Genomic DNA, 22,276 nt, shown 5'->3' on the forward strand with positions numbered 1-22,276 from the left:
ATTTTTATTAGAAGGAGATTAAAAAAGACAAGATAATTACAGCACTTGCTTAACGACATGCACGTTGTGGCTGAAAGAAATCATAGCCATTGGAGAACTTATTTTCCTAACACAATTTCTATCAGCTGGTGGTTCTGTATGCTGAGGTTGAAACCTCTCCTGAGGGCACCCGCTCCCCGAGGCCTCATGGGGGAGATGCAGCTGTGGTGCTCAGGGTCAGTGGGGGCCTTCTGAATTCTGAGGCTGGTTGGTGATGGTCCAGTTGTCTTTGGCTGTCATTAGTGGTTTTACTGACGAGTCCTCTGAGGCCACCGGGTTATTCCATGAAATTCTCCTCTTAGTGACCTTTCTCACATTCCTTAAAAAACAAAACAAAAAAAGACTGTTTTTTTATGTACATCTTTCATAAAGACCATAGGGCCTGGAGAATTCGCAGAGCTGGGTATAGATAATGTCTATTTTAGTGGTTCTTCTTATCGATATTGCAAAATGCCTGACAAAAGCAACTGATAAAGTTACTAGTACCCACACGGTAGCCCTCAACTATCTACAACTTCAGCTGTAGGGAAGCCAATATCTTCTGTTTTTTTCAGGCATCAGGCATACGCAGGTGGTGCACAGGCATCCATGCGGGTAAAACACCCATACACGTAAAAACAAAAACAAACGCAAAAAGGAAAGCCGGGATGAATTGGCCAGGCGGGGGTCCTTAGTTTTGCTTCAGCAGTGGCTTCAGTGGAGCCAAGAACTGTTACCTTCTGGGAGGGCCCCAATTTCCTGCAAATGTCTGCCATTCCATTTCTCCCCTTACACATTCCTTTAAGTCGCTTTCGTGACCTGAGAAAGATTTCGACATTGCGAAAAACGGCAAAATGAATCACTAGGAAGGAGGGAATCTTTTACTTTTAAGTAAGTGATCTCTCTGTGAAGAAATGAGGTGAGTGAGGCGTCTGTCATCATCATATTTGGAAGAACAGTGAAGCTTGCTCTGCAGGGTGACAGCCTGTTTAACACTTTCAATGCTTTGTCTTTTGGGGAAAAGGACCATTGCCCAGAGGTCCCCATTACCCGGGAACAGCTGGACCACTACCGGAATGTGGCTGAAAATGTTCAAAGTGAGCTTGCAGCAACGCTGGTCAAATTTGAATGCGCTCAGTCCGAGGTGAGACGCTGTTCACATTCGCCACTCAGAGGTGCATTTTTGTAGCTTTTTATAGCACGAAACAGGATGTCAAGGATTAGAAACAGGAAAGTGGGAACGGGATTTCAATCCATCGACAAAGTTTACACTTACTCTCTTGTGTGCTTGGCCGCTCCAACTCTGCCGCTGGCTTTTAGAATTTAGAGAAAGTCTGTATAACCCGGGGAGACCTGAGGACGTGGGGTTAAAGTCAAATGGGCCTTGGGGAAAGTCTTCCCTTTATGTGGATTGCTTGTATTCTAGAGCTCACGAGAAGGATTTTTGAATTCTCTTCATGTGGAAGTTCTGATTGGCCGGGCAAATTCCATGCTTGAGTAGCGTAGTGTAGTTTCTGAGCCCCTCTGGATTCATTCTGCTCGAAGGGCAGGGGTTGTGAGGGGTCTAGCCTGACCTGTGAGGCAACTAGAAGTTAACAAACTGGTAACATGTCTGTGACCCTTGTCATGCACACTCCCAGTTCCAAAGAACCATGCATGTGTGAAGATGGTCTCACAGAAGAGACCCAGCATTCACAAATGCAAACACCCTCCAGCATTTTGATGCTACCAGAGCCACGGAAGTCCAAGCCTTCCGCTTGCATAATTTCCCTTTGCCACCATATTTCCCCCAGGAATCTGAATATCTTTTTTTTTTTTTTTTAACCACCTATAATTGTGGTCTAGAAGGCCAAAGGGAGGAATGCCGTGATATCCTGAACATCTGGATTTGCTTGAGAAACAGTTGTGGCCATGAAATCACAAACACTGTGGCTTGGAGGGTCCCCAAGTCATTGTAAATCACTACTAAATGCAGCAACCTTGATAGAGTAAGTGGGTTCCCATTGTAAAATATTTTATTGCTTTTTGTAATCTCCACCACAAATGTTTCCCGAGCGGCATGTAATCAACTTAAGATGTTGCTCATTTTTTATTTTATTTTTGTCTGTGTACTCGACATTGAATTCAAGTTCTCTCACACACTATATAAAATTACTCTTTCATGAGGTTATAACCTAGCCTACAGCTGACTTTTGAAAAAGATAAACTATGATTGTTAGTTAGGAAATTATTCAGGCATAATTTCCAACTTGGTAATGCAGATCCAAATTCAAGAAAGAGAAAATGAAACGAGGAATAAAACGGCGAAATTTTAAATTACAGTATTGGCTCTTTTGTTAGACACTTCCAGTGACACGTTGTTAAATCCCTTTGTTTCCTCCCCACCCCCAACCTCTCTGCACTTTAGCTTCGAGAACTCCGTTCCAAGATGCTTTCTAAAGAAGTTTGCTGTCAGGAGCTGAAGGCAGAAATGGAGAGCTATAAAGAAAACAGCGCCAGAAAATCATCTCTCCTTGTCTCTTTGAGGGGCAGAATCCAGGAGCTCCAAGAAGAATCAGCAGCGTTTTCTGCTTCTAAAATCAGAGCAGAGGCCTCTGCTCACGCCATGATGAAGGAGAACCAGGAACTGATGAAGAAAGTTCTAGAACTGGATGAGAAATTACAGTAAGGAAGTTGGAAACGTTTCCCAGTTTGTTAGTGGCTATACTAGCTCTAGATCTCAGCCTTCATCTTGAGTGATCTTTGAATGTTTTATATACAAGACTTTCCATTTAAACTCAAGCTGAAGAAACAATTATAGACCTCAAATATCCCTGTAGTCTTGGAAATTTTACTCAAGTCCGAGTGTCATTAAGTATTTCAACAAACACAGTGTTGTCTTATGCAAGTTTAGAACCTTGACAGTGGGTGCAAAAGCCTATTGCAGGTGTAGTTGTGAGATTTTCCTTAAGTAGACGTTTAACTCCAGAGTGAAAGAGAAACCCACAGAAAGAGTGTATTTAGAGGCTAGCTAAAAAATTCAAGGAAGCAAGACTACTTTCAAAAATCCCTCCTTAGGCTTTATTGGCATTTTATACAGAGAACTCAAGACAATTGTTCTGCCTCCACCTCTTGAGTGTTAGGATTACAGTCATGTTGTACCATGACCAGATTTCAATATCACTGTTAGTGAAGTAGTTCATACTATTTTGATGTATTTCCATCTTAAACAAATGAACCAATACCTCCAGCTCCTGGGCTCTTCCACCTATAGAAAAACTTCTTTTTTTGTTTGTTTGCTTGATTTTAAGACAGGCTGTCTGTCTTAGTTAGGGTTTTACTGCTGTGAAGGGACACCGTGACCAAGACAACTCTTTTAAAGGACACCATTTAATTGGGGCTGACTTACGAGTTCAGAGGTTTAATCCATTATCATCAAGATGGGACCATGGCAGTGTCCAAACAGATGTGGGGCTGGAGGAGCTAAAAGTTCTACATCTTCATCCAAAGGTAGACAGGAGGAGACTGACTTCCAGGCAGCTAGGAGGAGGGTCTCTCAAAGCCCATCCCTGCAATCACACACTTCCTCCAACAAGGCCACACCTACTCCAACAAGGCCACACCTCCTAATAGTGCCACTCCCTGGTCCAAGTCTATTCAAACCACCACACTCCCGGTGTAGCCTAGGCTGCTGTTGAGCTTCCGTTCTCCCTTTTCTTCCTGAGAGCTTGGATTACTGGGGTTATTAGATATTTTGTGAACCCATCTTCAGTTGCTTTGTAAGATCACCAGTAATGAGACAGGGCTGGTTGGTCTCCACCACCTCAGTTACAGCTGATCTATGAATCACTTTCTTCTCCTGGCTTCTAGAACATTATGCACAACTAGTTTATCTCCTACATTTCTCTTTTTGTGTTTTTTTCTTTTCTTCTTGGCTTCCAAATATTGAGATGTCTCATACCTCCATCTTATTTAGCTTTCTTATTTCTGTACTATTTAATCTCTTGTCTTCTAAGTGTTGGTGATACCACGATTCCATATCCAGCTTGAATCTCTTCTTACAACACAAGGCACACACATCTGGACATCTTCATGTAGAAGCCCAGCAGATATTTTAAACCTTATGTGCCCTGAGGTTCCCACCATATTTTTCTGTACTCATTTGATTTGGTGATAATTTCATTCTTCTAGCTGCCAGGTGAAATATATTGATATCATCCAGGGTTCGCCTTTTCTTTCTTATCCTTCTCCATTTAGCAAATGCAACCACAGCTATTTTCAAATAAAACTAAATATTAACCATTTCTCATTTGTTACCCCCAATAACACTATCATCTTTCGCCTGGACTTATTGTAGTAAGTATATACTACTTCAGGACCCCACTCCTGGTACCAGTTTATTCTCTGAGTAATTTAAGGTGCTCTTAAAGTATAATAGATCAGCTGATTTAGCCCATGTAAATTTATTACTCATAGTTCTGGAGGCTGGAGAGTTCAAGATTAAGGTGCTGCTGATTCATTTCCTAGTAGGGACTCTCTTCTGGTTAGAAAATGAACTTCTTCTTGTTTTCTCCCATGGTAGAGAGAGAAAGAGACAGCCTCTTTCTTTTTTTCTTACTGTTTTTATTCACAGGAATTCACATTCATGATTTAATAATTACCACTGGGAAGCCTCAAATACTCATATTATCTTAACAGAGGCTCCTGATTCAACATATGGGGACACAGATACACCCAGCTCACAAATGATTTTCTTTCTTCTGTCAATACACACCCCCAGCCAGAGTGATTCTGTTAAAGCACAAACTAGATCGTGTCAGTCCTCAGCTCAGAGTCCCCCAATGATTTCTTTTCTTACTTAGGGTAAAGATCTAGTGTGTTTACAGCCCAAAAGGCCCATACTAACCTGCTGGTGTTACTTTTCTCTTCTTCATTCTTCTGTCCCATCTTTTCTTTGCTGCTTCTTGAACTGGACAGACATAGTCCTACCTCAGGGCCTTTGCAACTGCTCATCCCTTTGTCTTCAAGGCTCTTCCCCAGATAGCATGGCTACATCTGATCTAGGCACTCACTCATTGAGCCCTCCCATGAGTGTCATATATAAAAACTTACCCCTTTTATATTTGATCATTTTCTTCCATTCTTTACACAATAATACTGTATATTTTACATGGATTAATATTTGGATCAGTCTGTCTTTCCAACTAGAACATACGCTTCACAGAACAAGGATTTTTCTCTCTTGTTTACCACTGTAGCTTTCACATCCTTGATAGGATCCAGCGCATAATTGTGTTTATTAAGTATCTACTAGATAAATGCAAAATACAAATGACATATACTTATTGTAAAAACACCTTTACAATACAGAAAAATTAAGAATTTAGAAGAAATTAAAAATTACTCAAAAATCTTTGTTTATAGAAAAATCTTAATAAACATTTCTTGAATAGGCTCCCAGACAATTTTATCCAAATAGCACTATGTAATATATTACTTTTACTAGTACATTGTTGCTGTTTTAAGAACTCACTCAGTTTATCACCTTAATGGCCATATGTATTCAATTTCTAATAGCTTCATTGGGAGCTGGAGAAATGGATCAACAGTTATGAGCACTTCCAACTCTTATAGGATAGCAGATTTGGTTCCCAGCACCCAAATGGAAGCTCATAATTGTCTTTTTATAACTCCAGTTCCAGGGGATCTAGGACCTTCTTCTGGCATCCATGGGCACCAAGCACACACATGGTGCACATACATACATGTAGGCAAACACTCACACACATAAAATATAAATAATACATCTTTAAGAGCTTATCTTGCTCAAACAAGTTCCTTGGCTGTTTCCTGTAAATACTTAGATGAGTTTCATTACAACATTTACTATACAGCAGTCTGAACAGTGCATTTGCAGACACTTGTACTTTTATAGTTGCGTGATTATTTCCTTAGGGTAGATTCTTGGAGCTTTGTTAGGTCAGTTGGGAAGCCAGTAGCTGTGGACATAGCTTGGGGACCTTTGCAATGGATCTGTGATGTTGAAATCTTGTGGCTAAAGTGTGAAGCCATGTAGGCAGGTTTGTCAGCGCCATGGTATGCATGGCACTTCTTGTGTATGCAGGAACTACAGATAGATAGACACTAGCCATTTATTAATGCACTTTCCCAAATGGAAATATGATATGCTTTTCAGTACATGCAATTACATGCTTTGTTAGTCATTGAATAGAGTCAAAAATTTCACAGTAAACACTTAACGTGGGAAAAAGAAAGCAGTAATCATGATTATTGTCTAGAACACTGAAAAATGATACCAAATTACTGAGATGTTCTAATTTGTCTTAAAAGTATGTCTTTTTTTTGATGATATCTTTCTAAACATTTAAAGCACTGGAAATGCACTGTGCTATTTCAACAAACCTACTGGAGATTATATATATTATATACATTGCTAATATGCTAAAGAATCTCTCTGTGTGGCTTCTCAAATTGCTTTTTGCTTGTGCTTGAAAGTTTTTCTCTCCACAAGTAGAGTTTCCCTGAACCAGACTGTATGTATGTATGTATGTATGTATGTATGTACATTCGTACATCCATACGTTTATGTGTCTGTCATATAATATCTAAAATGAAAATGAAGCTTGGTCCTCTAGCATCCATAGGGTGCCATTCCCCTCCCCTTGGAGGCCCCAGTAGAGGCCTCGGGGCTTGTGGGTTGTGACAACACATGGCTGAAGGTCCTCGTGTCAGCTATGTGCTTGCCTTCACATCTGCAGATCAGTTAAAAACAGAAGGCAAAGGCTCCTCCTCCTCTGTTGTTGCTAGGTCCATACACCATGAGGACTTTTATCTTCTGCACAGTGTAGGTGCCCTGAAATTGTTGACATTCCTCGTTTCCTGTCAGGGCTTAGCAGTCAATCATTTGTACTGGGACACTATGGTGTACTGAAAGTGAACACTATTCTCCACAGAGAGCTTTAGTCTTGACTTCTTGATGACTGTTGCCTTCTATCATGCTAAACCTTGATTTATTTGTTATTTGGCTGACAGGAACCGTTCAAAGGAAAATGAGGAGTCTAAGAAACAAGGCTCAGAGAACCTCCGGAGGCACGAGGAGTTTCGGACTCAGCTTTGTGATTGCTTGAGTCTAGACAGGAAGTGTGAGGAGGCATCGGACGAAGATTTCATCTTAAAGGTACTTGCATGCAGGTTAAAGGCACTATAAACATGGGGTCATCCTGGCATGCGATAGGAAAGGAAGTGCTGTGGCTAAGTCTAGGGGTGACAGGAGACCAGGAGTAGACCAAAGGTTGTGTGTTATAGTTTCTATTGCTGCAACAAAAACACCACGCCCAAAATAGCTGGCTGGGGAAGAAAGGGTTAATTCAGCTTACACTTCCAGATCACAGTCCATCTTTGGAGGAAGTCAGGACAGGAACTCAAGCAGGACTGGACCGTGGAGGCAGGAGCTGATGCAGAGGCCATGGCGGTTGCTGCTTACTGGCTTGCTTCCTCATGGCTTGCTCGGCCTGCTTTCTTATAGAACCCAGGACCACCAGCCCGGGGATGGCTCCGCCCACCACTGCCTGGGACTGCCCCCACTGATCAGTAATTGAGAAAATATCTTATAGTTGGATCTCATGGAGGCATTTCCTCAGCTGAGACTCCTTTTTCTCTGATGACTCTAGCTTGTGTCAGGTTGACACAAAGCCAGCCAGTTCAGGTAACATTAATTAATGGTATAGAACAGGATAGACCACAACACTTCTATAAGCTTCAAGTCTAGGATCTTTTGCTAGTGTTGAGATTAATTATTGTCTAAAAGGAATTATGTGATCTAAAATACATTTAGATATTCAAATACAATTAATTATCTCATGATACGTTTGTGCATAGTTAAAATGCACACACAAAATCAGGTATATAAACATTAGTATTTTAGTTTTCACTAGTATTTTTAAATGAACGTGCACAGCATTAGATTTAATTATGCATTTTTAAGTACAATGATTTGTTGAGTATCCTTCCTTCTGTTTTCCCCCACGTTCCCATCATACCCTGTACCCTTCAAAGATGAGATCAGGGTAGAGGACACACACGCTGCAGAAATTTTAATTCCCAATCTGTGGCATTCTATCCTGCCTTTAACCATTTAGTGCCCAGATAAAAGACACAGACAACCTTTATATTTACAATAAACCTTAATCAGCCCCAGAGCTGGGCAGATATCTACCCTCTATATTATCAGGATCTACGTTCCTATTGATAACCCTGAGTTACTACGTACTATGTTTCATCTGGGCTGCTCTAAACTCCAATTGACCAGCAGTCCTCAGGGCCACGTTTTCAGGACTCACCTACCCCATGGTGGCTTCTCCTCCATTCCTTTCTTCTCCACCTGGTCTCTCCTCCTTTCTTTCTCTTCTCCATCCCCAACCAGGTCACTCAAAACTCAGCTACCTCTAATCCCTCCAGTAATTGGCTGTAGCCAATTACATTTAGCAATAGTTTTAAGTCACGGGACAAGATTTGTACAACAGAAGCTCGTAAACGTGAGAATCACCAGTAGGCCTACAGCTTCCTTTTGGGTACAGAATTTAACATTACCATACAAACCTCAGCACACACGTAACATGAAGTGGAAAGACAAAGGCTGTGCTTTGATTACCACACAGGCTGCTGCCCTCTTGTAGTAAGTATATGCTTAGTAAAATCCTCCTTGCAACTCTGCATCCTTCCATCCTTAGTGAGTAAAACACTAGTCTTAGTTCCAAAGTACTTTTAACCTTTCCATTAGAACTCGTAAGACCTTATTCGTGGCTGATGGCTATGAAGTGTGGACACTGAGGATTTTAGTGGGATACTTGCCTTGGTACATAGTGATCCATTCAGGTCCTTCCCATTCTGCTCATTCATAAACATTCCGTGCCCTTGTTTCCTGGCAGATGTTCATACAGCCATTCTTAAAAGTCACCGCCCAGTTGGCCACTAGTCAGTTCATGCAGTGTTTCTCTGCAAGCTGATTCATTTGGTTTAGAGTCCACCGTATGGAGTCGGGGCTAGAGTGCCAGGTACCCCCATGGGTGCTGAATGGTCCTAGTTAATATAGGACCAGGAGCTTGTCTGCACAACTCCACTTCTCTGTGTGGTTTGGGACTCATGAGTGTCTCAGGCCAAGTGGCAGGCAGAGCGGAAGGGAACTTTGAAACGCCACCCTTGGGAATCCCTTCCCTCCACTAGTGACAGCCTAAGCGCACGTCAGGAGCATCTCTGTTAATCTTGCTCTTTTATTTCCTGCATTCCCAATGCTTTGTCCTCTGGCCCTTATTTTACTGGGAGAGCCCATGCCTTCCAGTAATGGTAAATGGTAGTTGACTCCCTCCCTCTCCATTCTCCTCTCCCCAACCCCTCCTCCCATTCTCCTCAGAAAAGGGGAAGCCTACCCTGGATATCAACCAGCCCTGGCATATCACGTTGCAGTACAACTGGATGCACCATCTCCTGAAGCTAGATGAGGCAGCCCTGTAGGAGGAAGGGGTCCCAAAGGCAGACAACAGAGTCAGAGACAGCATCTGCTGTTAGAAGTCCTCCTTGAAGACTAAGTTACAGAACTGTAGTATATTCACACTGACCACTTCCACAGGTGGTCAAACCACACAGGCTGACCATGCTACCTGCAGGTTCAAGTCCTGCTACGGCACTGTCATGGCTCTGCAGAGCAGGCTTATCTATATGGCCAGTAACTTTTACAAATGCACACAGTGAACATTTTAGAATGTGTGTCATGGAAAGCAAAAAGTCCCATGAATGTCAACGCCCACGACAGCTACGTTTTTAGCCTGCTCCATTGTGTGCTTATAGTTACTTAGATATTTGTAAAAACAACTGTTCTGTTTTCTCCGAAGTGGCCCCCATGCCAGCACCTGGCACACAGTAGGTGCAATTGGATGTGGGCTGAGGGCAGCTTGGTCAGTAGCCTTTGACATCCCCTCAGCATACCATGTCACCTTCAGCACGCTGCAGTCAGGGCTCCCCCCAGCTATCACACCTCCCATCATCCTTGCCTTGTGGCCCCCTTCGAATAATCTTAATTTGACTGTGGAATCTGCAGATAACGGCCTTTGGAGGCTGCCTTTGAAAATGTGAGCGGATCTGTTGTTTTTATTGTTTAGTCAGGTCACAACCTCTTTAGACTATAGACTGTGAGCTGTTTGGAGAGAGTGGATGGAATTGTCCCGTTTTATTTTGTTTTCCCCTCATTCTACCATGGCTGTGATTTTTTTCTTTTCTCTTCAGCTTAGAGAGCTGTGCAAGGAAAACACATTCCTGAAAGGACAACTCACTACTCTTGAAGAGACTGTAACTGTCCATGAGATGGAGGCAAAGGCTAACAGAGAAACAATCATGAGGCTGGCAGCTGAAGTCAGCAGGGAGCAGACAAAAGCTGCCTCCTGGGCCGAGGAGAAGGATAAGCTGAATCAGGTACCGTGTGCTGAAGGTTCCCCTGTGCCCACTCACAGAGCAGAAATGGAGGAGCAGATGTCTTGAGCCCCTCCCGAAAAGATGGGCTACAGTTTCAAATGCTGCTCTCAGTGTAGGGGTGGGGGCACTGTGTGTGTGTGTGAGACCCAAGTAAGACATGTGACATTTGATACATGCTTTTTACACATAGATATATATTTCTTTTGTTGTTGCTGTTGTTTTTGGGTTTTTTTCAAGACAGGGTTTTTCTGTGTAGTCTGGGCTGTCCTGTAACTCACTCTGTAGACCAGGCTGGCCTCAAAGTCAGAGATTTACTTGTCTCTGTCTCCCAAGTGCTGCGATTAAAGGCATGTGTCACCACCACCGCCCGGTTAGACATATAGTTCTAATTGCGAAAAAGAAATACAAAATACTTTAAAGGATTTGGAGACAGGATGGCTTACTTTGGTTAGATAATAAGAATGTTTTTCACTTTCAACTCTTATGTTTTGAGCACGTAGGTTGTAAGTTTAAAAGATACAGAATTCTTTTTTTTTTTTTTTTTTTGGTTTTTCAAGACAGGGTTTCTCTGTGTAGCCCTGGCTGTTCTGGAACTCACTCTGTAGACCAGGCTGGCCTCGAACTCAAGAGATCCACCTGCCTCTGCCTCCCAAGTGCTGGGATTAAAGGCGTGTGCCACCGCTGCCCGGCAAGATACAGAATTCTTATTGTACAGAAGATATTAAATGGCTACTCCTCCCCTTCCTCCCTCTCCCTAGCCATTCACTTCTCCTCTTTTTTATTTAATTAGTTTGTGTGTGTATGTTTGAGTGGTGTGCACACATGCACATACACACATACCTGCCTTTATATGCACAAGTGGAAGCCAGAGATTGGGTGTTTTCCCGTTTCTCTCCACCTCAGTTTTTGAGACACGGTGTCCATCCAGGAGCTCACTAACTAGCCAAACTGTGTGGTCAGAAGGTTTTCAGAATCCTGTTTTCACCTCTGGGATTATAGTGGTGTTCTCCCTCTCTCTCTTCCTGTCTCCTTGTCTCCCTGTCTCTCTCCCTCTGTCTGTCTGTCTGTCTGTCTTTCCTTCCCTCCCCTTCTCTCCTTGCTGCCCCCCTCCCCTATGCACACTTGGCATTTTTCACAGATGTTGGGATCCAAATGTAAATCCTCATGTTTATGCGGAAGCAATCTGAGCAATCCTAGCCTTTATAAAAAACACGTGTAAAAAATATCAATCTTTCTGGAACTAGTCAATGTACATGTATATATGTATATATATATATTATACACACATATATTTTATAATATATAAAATTATATGCCTTCTATGTATCATATATATATATGTTTACTTTTAATAAAATGACAATATACTACACACTGTTATCAATAAGGTGATTATGAAGAATTTATCAGTCGCTTTTCTGTCGCTGTGATAGAACACCCTAACAAAAAGTAATTTTTCGAGGAAAGCGTTTATTTTGGCTTACAGTTCCACATGAGATACGGTCCATGATGGCAGAGAGCGCTTGGCAGCAGGAGTCTGAGGCCACCTGGTGGTCAGAAGGAAAACTGATCGTATTTCATCCACACATAGGAAGCAGAAAGAGGAAACAGGAAGTAGGGCCAACTAAACTTCAAATCCCACCCCCAGTGACATACTTCCTCCAGGAGGGCTCCGTAACCTCCCCAAACAGTACCGTCAACTGGGGACCAAGTGTGGAAATAGAGGAGCCTACGAGGGTCATTTCTCATGTAAACTGCAACAATCCTATATAACTTTTCACGTGTCACCTGTCACATAAAGCAAAATCCTAGAAGACTGGATGGATCCAACTGTGTGGATGCAGTAATTCTGAGAGGTGTCATGACTCTTTTTTTTTTTTTTTTTTTTTTGGTTTTTCGAGACAGGGTTTCTCTGTGTAGCCCTGGTTGTCCTGGAACTCACTCTGTGGATCAGGCTAGCCTCGAACTCTCGAACTCAGAAATCCACCTGCCTCTGCCTCCCAAGTGCTGGGATTAAAGGTGTGCGCCACCACCACCCGGCAAGACATGACTCTTAATTATAAACTTTTATTTGGATAATGGATGGCTTGATCTTTTCCAACTAGCTAGCCCTTGTTTGAATGTGAGACTAAACACCATTTGTTTAACAGTGTACAAACTTTTAATGTGTTTTAAATTGTGTGACAAAGAGTCATTATTAGATTAATAATAACTATTCTCTTCCAAAAGCTAAAGAAAGCTGATACAGCCAGTTAGGGAAAGTGCAGTGACTCTAGTCATAGACTGAAACATTCTGATTAGGCGGTGACAGGGTGTTCCAGAGAGGCTCCATGACAGAGGAGGACCAACGATCTTCTTCCTCACAGTGTCGTTAGCCACAGCAACATCACTGGGTCTGACAGTGGTCTATAGTAATGATAATTTCTGATTATTTCCAGCTCTCTGAATGAGCTTTGCTCCTCTCCCCTCCCCTCTTCACTGCCCTCCCACACCCCCATAAAAGTAAAGACTATCACTATCATCAGCATCCTGTCATGGATAGCTTGTGCTGCTACAACCTAGTGCCACAGGCTTGGCTGGGGATCCAGCAGAGTGAGAACCTTAGAGTCCAGCATGTGCAAGGCCTTGGGTTCAATTCTCAGTAACACCAAACTAAAAGAAAATAAAAATTAGAAAAACCTGGAGTGGGTGGCTTAAACAATAGTAAGCCAACCGGAAATGTGAAGTCGGGTGCTGGCACGGCTCAGGTCCTTTTCCTGGCTTATAAATGTCATCTTTCCGATGTGCCTCACATGGCTGAGGGAGAGGAAAGAGGAGGGGGAAAGGGATGGCGCAAGGTGGAGTGAAGGAGAGAAGGAAAGAGAGAGCAGTGGGAGGGAGGGAGAGGGGCAGGTGGATGGATAGATGATAGACAGGCAGATAGATAGCTTGGTTGATAGATATTGGTTGATAGCATTTGCTATGTTACTCCAGGTTGGCCTCAGATCTATAGCAGTCCTCCTGCCTCAGCTTTCCAAAGGCTGAGATTATAGGCATATGCCACTATACTGGCCTGGTCCCTATATGTATAGTGCAACAATATATAATAAATATATCATATATAATTAACATATATATATATATATATTTTAATTTTTCTGTAGCTACCTGAGATATCTCTTTGGGTCACAATTATGAGGTCATTCCTTTCTTTTTTGCTTGTAGTGCTGGGACCTCCTGCATGTCAGGTAAGAGGTCTACCATGAAGCTGTATTTTTATCTTTGCTCTTTAGGACGTTAGCATTCATCAAATCTGGCCTGCGTTAACTACCCCTCAGAAGTGCCAAAGTGACTACTTATATGCTTAGAATCCTACCTATATCAGTCTCTCTCTCTCTCTCTCTCTCTCTCTCTCTCCCTCTCCCTCTCCCGTCCCTTCATCCCTCTCTTGCTTGCTACCTTGTTTTTCTTAAAGGATCCACAGTCCAGAATAAATCTCTGGATACATGTGTGCTCAGTTGTTATAACTCTATTAAAAACAGTTTATTTTTCATTCTTTTTTGTTTGTTTGTTTTGTTTTTTCGAGACAGGGTTTCTCTGTGTAGCCCTGCCTGTCCTGGAACTCACTCTGTAGACCAGGCTGGCCTCGAACTCAGAAATCCACCTGCCTCTGCCTCCCAAGTGCTGGGATTAAAGGCGTGCGCCACCACCGCCCGGCAATTTTTCACTCTTACACATCTATTTTCTTTGTTTTGCTGTCTAACAGTCCATTTGTTTTTTTGGTGTTCTAAGTTCTTTGAACTTTCTGCATCTGGAGCTCCTTTGAGGAGGCCCTGTGACCTGCCCTGCAACATTGTCATGCTTCCTTGCTTTTAGGACAGAGGCACTGTCCCAGGCCCACTTGCAGTTTTCACGTTGCCAGTCCAAACCACTCAGTTCCCTAAACAGCTTAGGTTCTACTTGTCAAGGGATGGTGCTTAGGGACCACACTTTAGCATGGAGGTGTGCTCCCTTCCTGTATCCTTACCGTGATCACAGTGATGGTGCTAACTGCTCGGGAAGTTGTATGGATTCAAGCGCATCCAGTTATGTTGCAAGGCTGGGACCTGAGCCCACATCACCATATTCTCTGCCTCCTATCAACCATCCGATTTGTATGACTGTCACAGCATCATAGGAGGGTGTTGGCAGGGGTCATTTGTTAGTGGAAGAGCAATAACAAACAGCCATGCAATTCTCTTGATGAGTATCAACTTTCAGAAAGCATCTCTGGACGTTAGTAGGAAATTACCGAGAAAGCATGTTGTAATATGACATGAAACAGGAAAAAAAAACCCAATTTCTTTTCTTATATAAGTGTTTTTGCTTGGGAGTAACTCTTGAAACTCATCCACTTTGGCTACGGGTTCCTGCCAACATCATAAAAATTGTAAAATAAAAATTTGAGCAATAAAAACCTGAGGTCTTTAATAAAGTGCTCATTCATAGAACTATTTATTACTCCGATGATTTACTATAAAAAAAAAATGCTGTCAAGAGCTTTTCCTGACATGTTGATGGCTTCAGCAAGAACCTCCAGACTGCTTTCCAATGCTCTGCTTTTGAGGTAGGAAACTTTATTTTTTATTAAAGTCCAGATGTATGTAAGGGGCAAAAGTGGTCACACAGCTGGGATGCCTGTGTCTACAAAACTTGGCTTTATTGCTTTGCTTAAATTTAAAAGAGTATGGTAGCACACTCTTTTAATCTCAGAATTCAAGAGGCAGAGTCAGGAGGATCTCTGAATTAGAGTTCAGACTGGTCTATACAGGCCAGCCAGGCTACAGTGTAAGACCCTCTCTCAAAAAAAAAAAAAATCCAGGTGTTTTATTACAGGTAAATCTATTATTTGGAAATCTTTAGCAGAACCTCCTATAGGGAGTAGTTCTATTAAGAGGTGTGGCCTTGCTGGAGGAAGTGTGCCATTATGCGGACAGGCTTGGAGGTCTCCTATGCTCAAGCTATGCTCAGTGTGGTACACAGTCTCCTTCTCCTGCCTTCAGATCGAGATGTAGAACTCTCAACTCCTTTTCCAGCACCATGTCTGCCTGTTTCCCATCATGATGAGAATGGACTGAACCTCTGAAACTGTAAACCCTCTCCAGTGAAATGGTGTCCTTTATAAGAGTTGCCTTGGTCATGGTGTCTCTTCATAGCGATAGGACATAAATTAAGACAACACTCTTAAACTACCAGCAGAAAAAATAAACCCTTCCTCACTTGAGTTGATTTTTTTCAGATTTTTTTTTTTAAAATCACATAACAGTAAAAGAAAGACATAGGTTCTGGCTTAGAAGCCTAAGATCCTGACTTCAGAATCATTTGACTATGTAGTCCCAGGCATGCAACTTTATCTTTTGAATCTCTGGTTTCTCTTAAAATTATTTAGTATTTATTTCCCCATTTATTTAAATACTTATAAGTATTTTTAGTATTAAGTTAATAATAAATATATTAATAATAAGTTATTAATTTATAATAATACATAAATTATTATAGTTAATAATCTCTTGATATCTATGGGGGATCCAATTCAGAATACCTCATGGATAGCAAAATCTGTGAATGTTCAAGTCATTACCTAAAATACTATAGTTTAGTATACACGTCTTCTAATAGATTTTAGGTTATCTCTGAATTACTTCCAATACTTAATACAATAAAAATAGCACATAAATTATTATTTACTAAGAAATTACAAGGAAAAGCTCTGCATCCAATTTCCTTCCTGCATATGTTTGACCTGCGGTTGGTTGGATCCATGTACGTGAAAGCCTCAGCTACAGACAGCTGTCTGTGACATCCATGGACTACTCATTGTGCATGTGGTACACCGTTTATTTTTACTTTTCTTTCCCAGTGACTCACTTTTATTTCAAGGTTAAAAGAAATATGAGATTATTTGAAGAGAAGAGGCTTGAGGAATAGTTCCTGGAGGTAAAAAAACCGATTAGACATTGATTATTAAAGAAATTAAAGCAGTCTAAAATTACATACCATATTGGAAGAAACTTTAGATAATTTTCTACTTAGATACCAGTTCTCACAGGAAATATGAATTATCTTTAGTTTCTTACTCTGTTTTGAGACAAGGTCTCACTATGTAGCCCTGGCTAGCTTGGAACGATGTAGACCAGGCTAGGCTCAAACTCACACATATCAACCCAACTCTGCCTCTCAAGCACTGGGATTAAAGGTGTGAGCTGCACCTGGCACATTTTATTATTCCAATTCACTGATTATTTTTGACAGTGCTGTCAAATAACCCCAGAGGCTGTGTACACTAGGCAAATGCTTTAAAGACTTATCTTTAAAATTTTCCCTTCTACCTGGTGTCTTGCCCTTTCTTGAGCTGTTCCTGCAGTTCTTGCTGGAGCAATTCCTCATCAAAGGAAGAAGAGGGCAGAATTTCTACAGTTTATGCCCTCACCCTGGTAGTGTCTTACTTCACAGAGTAAACTGAAATCTCTCCTCTTCTCTCCTCCCCTCCCTCCCTCCCCTTCTCTCTCCTTCCCTCCCCTCCCTTTCTCTTTTCTTCCTTCCCGTCCCCTACCCTTCATCTCCTTTCTTTTCTTAAGAGTTCTGCAGATTGCACCAAGGCCTCATTCATGCAATGCACATGACCCTCAGACATATTTTCTTTACTTAGAAAAATATTCTTGGATACCAGGTCCTTCTAAAGTTCCCAGGCTATACATGTATGTATTCAGTAGCTTAGGCAGATCCTGACCCCTCCCAGCTCCCTAAGTAGCTAGTAGCTTTTGGTGTCCCTCTTTTTTACTTCTTAGTGTTTTTATTCATGACCTATATGAAGATATTGAAATTGTCAAGGTTTACATTGTGTTTTTCAAACTAAATTTTATTAGATGGTTTATCATTAGGGTCATTCTAAAAATTTACAGTCAGAACAGCATTTAAAGATTACATGATGCATTTTTTTCATTATTATGAGTCTAATCTTAGCCATGATAGAACCCATTGCATTCCGCCGCAAAGGTCCAGTGGGAACTGTCCGTGGTCCTCTAGGCACAGAACAACCAGATCAGGGCAGTGTTTACAGCTCTATAGTGCAGCCCAGGAACACAGTGGCTTCTAGGGCAGAGGAAGCCGCGGTCATCCAGCACTGAGTTTGCTAATAATGAAACTCTTTCAAACTTCAGCTATGTCTGTCCTTTTCAACATATACAATGGCATTGGGACAGCTTTGATGGGGGAAAGGTCAGCTCATCTGAAGCAAAATGTCACCCTGTAGCTTCCCCATTATTGAGCATCTGCTAGAGTAGAATAAAACAAATCCTCCTCATCTACACAGCAGCCCTTGGAACACAGAGGCATTGGCAGGATGCAGGATCCAGTTAAAGAAAATCTACCCCTAAAACACAACTTCAAAACTTCTACCATTTTTTTCTATGCACGCATCCTAGGATGAAGTCTACCCGGCTGTGGGTGTAAGGTCATAACTTTTTATTTATTTCGAATTAACTCTTGATTAATACTTCTTTAAATAGAAAAAATAAATTAGTAGAAAAATGATCTAGCTGTGTAGAAAGCACAAATCCGAATTTCAAATGTCGGAAACCACAGCCATGAAATGGAAATTTACTGTAAAGAGAACAGGTTGGGAAAAGGATCCCATAAGCTGTATCCATCCTACTGTAAAAGCATGTGCAAGGAGATTAACAAAGAAGATCTTGGCTATAGTCACAGGCTGGTTTTATAATAATATTCGAACAAAAGTTAAAATTATACATCTTGGTGTTTAAAAAAAAAACCCCAAACTAGCTACAAGTACCTTGACAAGGGGCAGTGCGTGTGTCTGCATTGAAGGTTGACTGTGATCACACACTAGCTTCGTGTTTGCTTGCTGAGTAAGGTTGCTCTGGTTGTATTGATGTTGCTTACAGAAGAAGTGCGTTCAGATTTTAAGACATTTGCGGAGGCTGCCTGTATTGGCCTGCTCTTCTGTAATCTTAGCTCTCAAGAGGGAGACACAAGGGGATGACACTAAGTTAAAGGCCAGCCTGGTCTGCATCACAAGTTCCAGGCCGGCCAGAGCTATGCAGACAGATTCTGTCTCAGCAAAAGAACAAGAGAAATGGAGACAATTGCAGGAGTAAACCCTCCTTACAGAGCTTCGCTGGAATTGGGATTATAGGCATACACCCTCATGCCTGGTTTCCAAGAGATTTTTTTTTTCTTCCGAGACAGGGTTTCTCTGTATAGCCCTGGCTGTCCTGGAACTCACTCTGTAGATCAGGCTGGAGTCGAACTCAGAAATTCACCTGCCTCTGCCTCCCAAGTGCCAAGAGATTTTAAGGTGATTCTTTTTCAAGTTCAAGATATTTATTTGTAATTTGTATCTAAAATAAAACAAGTAACTCTGCTTTCAAAATCTATCATCAGTCCTGTGTCAGTACACAGTTGTAAGGTGACGTGTTTCTCAGTGACATATAGCTGTCTTTTAACTGAATAATTGAGTGTCATTTCTATACATTGTAGAAATTATTTAATCCTGACCCAGAGTTTCTACTCTACCTTAGACCATTTAATTTCCAAATAAAAACACATACAACCTAACAATATTTACAATAGGCTTTAAACAGCACAAGGGCTGGGCAGATATCTATCCTCTATATTGTTAGAATCTATTTTCCTATCGATAACCCTGAGTTATTACTTACTATGTTTCATCTGGGCTGCTCTTAGCTCCCATTGGCCAGCCCTTAGGGACACGTTTTTTATGACTTATCTAACCAATGGCAGCTTCTTCTTCTCCTGCCTTCTTCTTCCTTGTGGTCCCTCTCCAACCTCAAGCCTGTACAACCTAAATCCCACCTATGACGATTCTGCCCAGCTATTGGCTGCTGCCATCTTTACTTACCAATCAGAAACAACTTCGGGCCAAGGTGTACATGTGGACTCTCTCATTTCTGGGACAGCCAAGTCTTGAGAGCATCTATACTTTATAGTTTAGCTTGTAGTTATATTCTTTGTGCGTGTAATTTTCTTTTTGGGGGGACTAGAATTATAGTTTTAAAATACATTTGCATATTATATTTTGTTAGGTATTATATAAAAAATATATACTCAGATTGTCCCTATTCACACGCCCTGCCTGGTGGGAGGGAGGTGTGCAGGGTTTGTTTATTTATTTATTTATTTTTTATTATTTATTTATTTATTAATCTTAACTACAGTGGGTAGAATTAAAAGCTGACTTTTTAAGTTTATAAAGTGAATTTAGAATTGGGGAAATAAGCTTCAGCCAGAAGTTCCCACCTTGACAGGAACTAATTGTTGTATTTTTAAGCGGTAATTTGATCTCAGGCATATACAAATCCATACTGTAGTTAGCAAGGTCATGATAGGGATTATGATTCATGATAGGAATCAACTGTGCATGTCATGTGTGAATGTCTGTGTGTTTTGCATGTGTGTGTGTGTTTGTGTGTGTATGTGTGTTTTTGTGTGTGTGTGTGTGTATGTGTGTGTGTATGTGCATGTGATTGTGTCTGTGTTGTGTGTGTATATGTGTTTGTATGTGCGTGGTTGATGAAGAATCTTTTCCTCTACTGCTCATTCCTTAATTTTTTTTTTTTTTTTGAGACGGGACCTGTCACTGAATCTGCAGCTCACTGGTTAGGCCAGATTGGCTGCCCCACCAGCTCTAAGGTTCTACCTTTCTCTCCTGCCCCTCCACCCAGCAGATGCTTGGCATTTTAAATCTGGGGTCTGGGGATTTGAACTTAGGTTCTTATGCATTTGAAACAGGCTCTTTATCCATTGAGCCAACACTACACAAACCCATGAGGGCCTTTTTATTCTTCTTCTTCAGATTGACTTTGGCCTTTCATTTATCACTTTATTTTTGTTAAATGTAATAGTGAAGTCATTGCTGGTCATTTGCTGATTTAGTAGGGCTGAACCTAAGGCTTTGTTTATTGTTTTATTATTACTAATTACTATTATTATTGTTTTGATATTTTTGAGACAGGGTCTCTGTATGTATCCTTGCCTGTCCTGGAACTCACTCTGTAGACCAGGCTGGCCTCGAACTCAGAAATCCGCCTGCCTCTGCCTCCCAAGTACTGGGATTAAAGGCGTGCGCCACCACCGCCCGGATGCCTCTGCCTCTCAAATGCTGGAATTAAAGGCATCTAGTATCACCCCCAGCAAGATCTGCTAGTTATTACAAAGTGTTTTTAGCATTACCGTCTGCATAGGGCCTGCCCTTATTTGCAGATGTGTCCTCAGTGGAGGTCACCTCTGAGTTTCCTGGGAAAGAAGTCGTTTGTTTCTCCTTCTGTGTCAGTGTGGTCTGACAGCAGTCACCTGGTCCTGGCTCTCCATGTGTGTGTCACCGTGTGTCTCATGCTTCAGTGTATCCTTGAGGTAGCCACGCAACGAGACTCCATTCCGGTGGCTTGCTCCTCGGGACTGTACAGGTAATTGCATGTGCAGTCCTGAGGACATTTATTTCCAGCACAACAATGCCTCTGAGTCCCAGAATAATTAACCAGGGGACTGGGGGGAGTGGCTGTCCCCAAGGTCTGCTGCTGGCTCCAGATCCTATATTTCATACAGAAACAGCTCAGAATTTGCCAAGCAGGACATTTCCAGGAACAAAAACATCCAACCAAACTATGTAATTAGATATTATCATGGGTGCTTAGATTTAAAAAGAGGTTGTACTCTGTTGTAGACCGGTGGCTCTCAACCTCACTAACACTGTGACCCTTTAATACAGTTCCTCGTGTTGCAGTGACCCCCAGCTATAACACTATTTTCATTGCTGCTTCATAACTAATCGTGCTACTGATATGGCTATTAATGGAAATATCTGATCTGTAGCCCCTGTGAAAGGGTCATTCAACCCACCAAGGGGTCATAACTCACAGGCTGCGAAGCGCTGTTCTAGGGGATCACACTACGTAGGTAGTCTGATAGTAGGGTAGAAACCTTCAGAGCTGAAATGTTTTAATTATGTTTGCTGTTCTTTTGGCACTAGGGAGCATTTGACTAATCTACTTAAAATTGTGAGCATGTTCACCATACTCTAGCATCTGATAGATTTAAATTATTATTTATTTGTTTATTGTTTGTTTGTTTACTACTTATTTATTTGTGTGTGTGTTGCTAGCATGCTATGTGTATGAACGGAAGTTGAAGGATAACTTATGGGGGAATTTGTTCACTCCTTCCACCATATGAGTCTTAGGGACTGAACCCAGGTTTTGGGCTTGGTGGGAATCACCTTTAACCACTGAGCCATCTGGCTCTGATAGATTTTTTTTTTTTAATGTATCATAAAGGCTTTTGTGAGAAGCTGCTTTCAAATATCACCAACAGTGAGAGGCTCCTGATTTTGCACCAGGAGGTTTCTTTTCATATAAAAAGAAGTCCTTGTGTCACTAAATTTAGGGCATTGATTTTCTAAGTAAAAACAGGAGTCCAGTTGACTATCACCAACGCTGATCCTGGTTACTGAAACTGAGCAAGCGAGCAGATACCACACTCCTATCTGAAGAGAAATCTGTAAATGTTAAAGATATGGTGTCTCCAATAAAGGACTCTTGGCTCTACTTTAAGGCCTGTGATTTAATTAGCAGTAGCAGTGAGTTCTCTTGAAAAAGGGAAAACCAAAACTCTACAAAGAGAAGCATTTTACAAAATAATCTCTATGATGAGCTATTATCCTGCCAGGGGCAGGCTTTCCTGACTACTTGCCTTTGGGTGGTTTTTCTTTCCAACTGATGACTGAGACCTCTCTCTCTCT

At 41.6% G+C, this 22,276-nt stretch overlaps 1 protein-coding gene across 1 annotated transcript in view; it reads left to right on the top strand.

Annotated features, from left to right (window-relative positions):
- Nucleotides 1-627: 627 nt before the first annotated feature.
- Ccdc170 (coiled-coil domain containing 170) overlaps nucleotides 628-22,276 on the top strand; it is a 55,087-nt gene continuing 33,438 nt past the window's right edge. The window contains exons 1-5 of the mRNA XM_028764358.1: nucleotides 628-633; nucleotides 1,043-1,162; nucleotides 2,426-2,682; nucleotides 7,051-7,195; nucleotides 10,297-10,482. Of these exons, the coding sequence (XP_028620191.1) occupies nucleotides 628-633; nucleotides 1,043-1,162; nucleotides 2,426-2,682; nucleotides 7,051-7,195; nucleotides 10,297-10,482 (714 nt within the window). The remainder of the gene's footprint in view (nucleotides 634-1,042; nucleotides 1,163-2,425; nucleotides 2,683-7,050; nucleotides 7,196-10,296; nucleotides 10,483-22,276) is intronic.

Source organism: Grammomys surdaster, unplaced genomic scaffold (genome assembly GCF_004785775.1).
Source record: "Grammomys surdaster isolate TR1022 unplaced genomic scaffold, NIH_TR_1.0 143, whole genome shotgun sequence".
Classification (NCBI taxonomy): domain Eukaryota; kingdom Metazoa; phylum Chordata; class Mammalia; order Rodentia; family Muridae; genus Grammomys; species Grammomys surdaster.